The following is a 5,483-nucleotide window of genomic DNA, read 5'->3' on the forward strand; positions in this document are numbered from 1 at the left end:
TTAACCTCATCATTGATGTACAATGCTACTCCACCACCTTTGCCTTTCTTCCTGTCTTTTCTAAACAGCACATAGCCTTCAATACCTGTACTCCAGTCATGAGTACTATTCCACCAGGTTTCTGTTATCCCTATAATATCTGGTTTCACTTCCTGCACCAGTAGCTCCAGTTCCTCCATCTTGTTCCCTAGGCTCCTCGCATCTTATTCCCTAGGCTCCTCGGGACTGGGGATGGAAGGGACAGCAGGCTGGGCCTGCTTGCACAATGGTTGGGTACAAATACCTAGTCTAAATGCCAAAGGTAAAGCAGATATTTGTGAGAACTCAGTCTTTCTTGAAAGTCTCCGGCCACCATCATCATTATGACTAGTATTGTTGTTGCTACAGTCGTGCCTCCCATGTGCTAGGTGCTGTATAAACATGGAGGATGACACAGTCCCTGATGGAAAGAGCTTATGCTATAAAAAGGCAGGGAAACAGACAGTGGGGAAGAGAAGCACATCATACAAGGAAAGTGTTCATGGGGTGGTTTTCCATGTCTCAATAATAATAGAGGGGAAGATTTTCAAAAGTACAAAAGTGAATTAGGCATCTAACTCCCATTTGCCCTTTGCAAGTCTCGCCTGTGAAGTTTTAATAAACACAGTTTAAAAGAGAGAAAAACTATCTGGGTGTGCTCTCCAGCCTTGCCATAGTTATAACACACCCTAAAGTGGAGCAGATGACTGGTAACACTGTGGGACTGAAGGGATTAGTATTTAAATCAATTTCCACTGAATGTCTGTGGGTGGTGGTGATAGGTTTGTCCACAAAACTCAGCACAGACCTCAAGAGGCACAGCTTTAGGGGGCTGAAGTCCCTGGGGGTTGGGAGGCTGGGGGGGAAAAACATCCTGCCATTCTCCTTCTGCCATGATTCAGAGGAAACTGTGCAAAGCAAACCTTGCAGAGGGCCTGGTCCAAAGTCAACTGAAGTTAGTGGGAGCCTTTCCACTGATTTCAATGACAGGATCAATAAATTGGCTCATTCCCCGAGTTTCCCGCCTTATCTGTCATCTTCCCCAGACCTCACGGCATCCAGAGCTGGTAGCCTCCATTCTAGCCTTCTGCCTCACCACGGGGGCAATATCAGCTGTTCATCAAAATCTTAACCATAGCGATGATAAGTGACCGTCTACTTCTCTGTTGTTCCTCTTGCTCCCTTTCCCACCTTGCTTGCCACCATTGCAAATTCTTGCTTTGATTATTCAATTTCCTGATTCTCTCCCTCTCTCTTATATCCACTACTTTCACTACCATACTCCTTGTCTCCCATTCTCACGCTGCCTTCACTCCTCCCTGTCAAACCTGGGCCCTTTCTCTCTCTCTCGTTTTGATCATTGTCTCTTTTCAACGCCTTTCTTCCTCTTCCCTCTCTCTTTGGGGCTGGTTCCTTTGCAGGTACACAGCAGTGGTGATGCCAGTTCAGTATCAGTATGGCACAGGGAAGAACTCCCGCAGGAGGGTTTCCATTATGATCGTGATGGTTTGGATGTTGGCGTTTGCTGTATCCTGCCCCCTCCTATTTGGCTTCAATACCACAGGTAACAGCAATTTCCAGAGCAGGATTAGAAATGGGGGTCCCCAAAGTTGTCCCAAAGGCCAAACGTGGCCTACAAAGTCTGACTGTCAGAGTCAGCTCCTGAGAACTACAAATACTGCATCTAAAGAGGGGAAGGGGTCCAATTCACAAAGAGGCCCTATATTTTAGGGCACTGTCCAGTAAGACATTGGACTGTGGCACCTGCTGCCGTTCTAGTGCATTGGTCTGTGCTTGATTAGCTCAGCCTAGACTTTACCCAGAAAGTGGAGGCACTCACACAGACAGACAGATAGGCCAAGATGTAACTTTGCTGACCTATATCTCTGGAGATGCACCTCTGTGGCATAGTCCCTAGGCTGCATTAAACACAGGCTACGAGTCACACTTTGGTTCACCTTGATGTGCACCAAAACATCCTTGTAGTTCCTGAAGTCCATAGCAGCCTAACCACTCCCTGTGCTCTCTCTCTCTCTCTCCCTCCAGGGGACCCGAGTGTCTGTTCAATATCCAACCCTGATTTTGTCATCTATTCCTCAGTGGTATCCTTTTACCTTCCTTTCATGGTCACCTTGCTGCTTTATGTCCGGATTTATTTTGTGCTGAGGCAGAGACAGAAGAAACGAAGCCTCTCCAGGCAGGGCAGCCATAGCATCAGCATCAAAGCCTGTTACACACAGAAAGTAAGACCCAAATGAAAGCAGTCTGAACTCACCAGATGTCAGAGAATTCTCTGCCTCCATCCCCATCCTTTAAACTGAGCCTGGGGAGCCTATTACTTAGTGCTTTCCATCACTACATAGGAAACCCGGGTTTGACTCTTGCTGACTAATCTGGGAGGGGTTGGGAGTCAAGGCACTCAGTGTTAGGCGTGAAGGAAGAAAAATACCTCCTGTTGCTCAGCAGAAACACCCCTAGAATAGGGGCTCCAACCAAAGCCTGGACAAGTCCTCACACAAGGGGATACTGTTCTGGAGCTTGTATCCATATCTCCACTTTCTAAGACCATCACAGCAGAGAAAGGCAAGGCCTAAACAGATGTTTCTTCAGAGCTGTGACAGAATGACCCTGCAGCATTCTTGCTCCCCCCCCCCCTCACCATTTTTATGGATATTTTAATTATCAGAACCTCAGGATGTGCAAACTGTTAAAGCTCTCCTCACCTAGCAGACTCAAAGGGTCAAACAGCTACAGAATTCTGCTTGCTCTGTTCCATATGTGGTGCCACAATATTGCATTAATGTATGAGGTTTCCTCACAATAATGCTACACTGGAAAATATGCATAAAGGGAGGCAGGGAATACCACTAAGCAAAAATATACTCCAAAGTCAGGTGGCTGGGAAGTGAAGGGTTCATATCCAAGGCTCTTGTTCACCCAATTAAAGATAGAGCTAGGGCACAGGTCCTAATTTAGGCTCCTAACTTCCACTGATATTAGTACAAGTTAGGAGCCTGATCACTTTTGACGATCTGGGCCTCGGTGCAAAGTAGAGATGCACGTCTAAGTCATCCCACTGTAAGACAGTGTGGGAAGTTCAGCTCCAGCTCCAAGAATGGATCTGGAACTTCCCCAAAGTTTGAGTGAATTTGCATCCTGTGCATTGATTCAGGCCTACTCTTTGCTGCCAAAAGGGAACAAGAGCTCCTGAGTCCTGCTTTACACATGGCCTGGCAAACTGCATTGTTCACCCATAGTTCCTGACATTTCTGTGGATTCCTCCATTTCAGGAGCACAAAGAGAGGAAAACTTTGCACCTTGGGCACCAAGACCCCCTCTCATCCCATCTGCAGCTAAACTCCCCAATTCAAGAGCTCTCCCCTGAAAAGAAGCTGCTGACCCCCTGTGACTTGCAGCAGTACTGCAGCTTCTGCCACCAAGCTTCCTTCCCCAGGGCCAGGACCAATGGAAATGAGCTAAAAGAGAAGAGGAGAAGCAGGGAAAAGGGCTTGGAGGTGCATACACTCAGCAATGGCAATATCTTGACCTCTTTGAAGCTAGTCCACCAGCAGCCCCGGGCAGTACAGCTGAGAGAGAGGAAGGCCACACAGATGCTGGCTATCGTTCTGGGTGAGTGAGAAGCATTCTGCTTAACCATCTCACAGGGCGGGGTTCTGTGAGGCTAAGTATTTGGAAAGTGCTTGGAGATCTCCACATGGAAGATGCAATTGAAATGCAAATTACCAGCATAAAGTAATAAGGGATTTTTGTAACTCAGGGCCCCAGCTGGTATGAATTGTTACAGTGCCACTGAATTCAGAAAGATCTCTTCTTCTGCAGAAGGAAACATTAAGGGACAAGGAAGAGACTTAAAATTTCTGATAATCATCTCAACTTTTGGGTGTCTCTCTGGACAGTGAATGTTTTGATCTATCACTTATTTTTGACCACCACCACCCCAGGTGCAGGTCAATAAGAAAAGTCCCTTCGGGCTTGTCTTTACTCAGGGTAAGTCGACCTAAGTTATGCTACTCCAGCTATGTGAATAACGTAGCTGAAGTCACCGTAACTTACTGCAGTGTCTACACCGTGCTAAGTTAACCTGAGTTGACGGCAGACACTCTGGTTGATGTCCCTTACTCTTCTCAGAGAGCCAGAGTACTGGGTAGGGTTGCCACCAGTCTAATCAGACAAACCCAAAACACCCTTTCCCTGCCCCTGCCCTGCCCCTTTCCCGAGGCCCCGCACCCTGCTCACTCCATCTCCCCTCCCCCCCCCAGTAACTTGTTCTCCCCCACCCTCACTCACTTTCACCAGGCTGGGGCAGGGGGGTTGGGTGCAGGAGGAGGTGCAGGAAGGGTGAGGTGCAGGCTCTGGGAGGGAGTTTGGGTGCGGGCGCAAGGCTGGGGTGTGGCCTGTGGGAGGGAGTTTGGGTGCAGGCTCAGGGCTGGAGTGCAGGCTTGGGTGCAGGCTCTGGGAGGGAGTTTGGGTGTGGGAGGGGGCTCAGGGCTGGGGATGGGGTGCAGACTCCACCCAGGCAGCGCTTATCTCGGGTGGTTTCTGAAAGCGACTGGCATATCCCTCTGGCAGTGGTTACTAGGCAGGGAGGCCAGAGGGTCTCTACGCGCTGCCCCCACCTGCAGGCACCTCCCTGGCAGCTCCCATTGGCCGTGGTTCCTGCCTCTCTCTCTGTAAATAAGACCACACCTCTCTATTGGTTTCTGTAGTTTAGTGAGTTACATGTGTTTTAAAGAGCAGGAACCAGCCTGAGTTGGTGAACATGTGCATGCAGGGAACATAACTGTGGTGGGTGTTGTTAACCTCACTTTACAAAAGGGGAAAATGAGACATGGAGAGGTGAAGTGACTTGCCCAGGCACACATCTGGCAGAAGTAGCCAGTCTGGCATGGATATAAGTGGGGGCAGAGTTTAGCCCTGAGCAACAGCATTAATCCAAAATCAATACATTCTCTCATCTCTCCTTTAAACCCTAGGGACATTCATAGTCTGCTGGCTGCCATTCTTCATGACCCATATCCTGAACACCCACTGCCAGGCTTGTCACATAACCCCGGAGCTCTACAGTGCCACCACATGGCTTGGTTATGTAAACAGCGCTCTCAACCCCATCATCTACACAACCTTTAACACTGAGTTCCGCAAAGCTTTCCTCAAGATCTTGTGCTGCTGACAGCGGGCGTGGAAGGAAAAAGGCTTGATTTAATAGTAAAGCCAGGAGGGTAGGGCAGGCAGGAGCCTACTGAGACAGTGCCATAGTGAGAGGCCAGATGGATAGATGCTCTCAGCAATCAACAGTGAGAAAGCTTGGGATCTTCTATCCCACAAGTCCCAAACGCTTCAGCTAAAGAAGAAGCTCCACTGGCTGTTGCTGTATCAGGGTTTCTATCCCCTGCAAGCTGTAGCCACTAGAGAGCAGCCTGGCATGAGAACACACACTTCAGCAG

At 48.8% G+C, this 5,483-nt stretch overlaps 1 protein-coding gene across 1 annotated transcript in view; it reads left to right on the forward strand.

Annotated features, from left to right (window-relative positions):
- The window catches only part of DRD3 (dopamine receptor D3), an 18,888-nt gene extending 13,679 nt beyond the window's left edge, over positions 1 to 5,209 (forward strand). Inside the window, exons 3-6 of the mRNA XM_032776836.1 lie at positions 1,440 to 1,582; positions 2,065 to 2,261; positions 3,309 to 3,648; positions 5,013 to 5,209. Coding sequence (XP_032632727.1) covers positions 1,440 to 1,582; positions 2,065 to 2,261; positions 3,309 to 3,648; positions 5,013 to 5,209 — 877 coding nt within the window. The remainder of the gene's footprint in view (positions 1 to 1,439; positions 1,583 to 2,064; positions 2,262 to 3,308; positions 3,649 to 5,012) is intronic.
- The last annotated feature ends 274 nt before the right edge of the window (positions 5,210 to 5,483 follow it).

The sequence above is a fragment of the Chelonoidis abingdonii genome, chromosome 1, assembly GCF_003597395.2.
Source record: "Chelonoidis abingdonii isolate Lonesome George chromosome 1, CheloAbing_2.0, whole genome shotgun sequence".
Taxonomy (NCBI): Eukaryota; Metazoa; Chordata; order Testudines; family Testudinidae; genus Chelonoidis; species Chelonoidis abingdonii.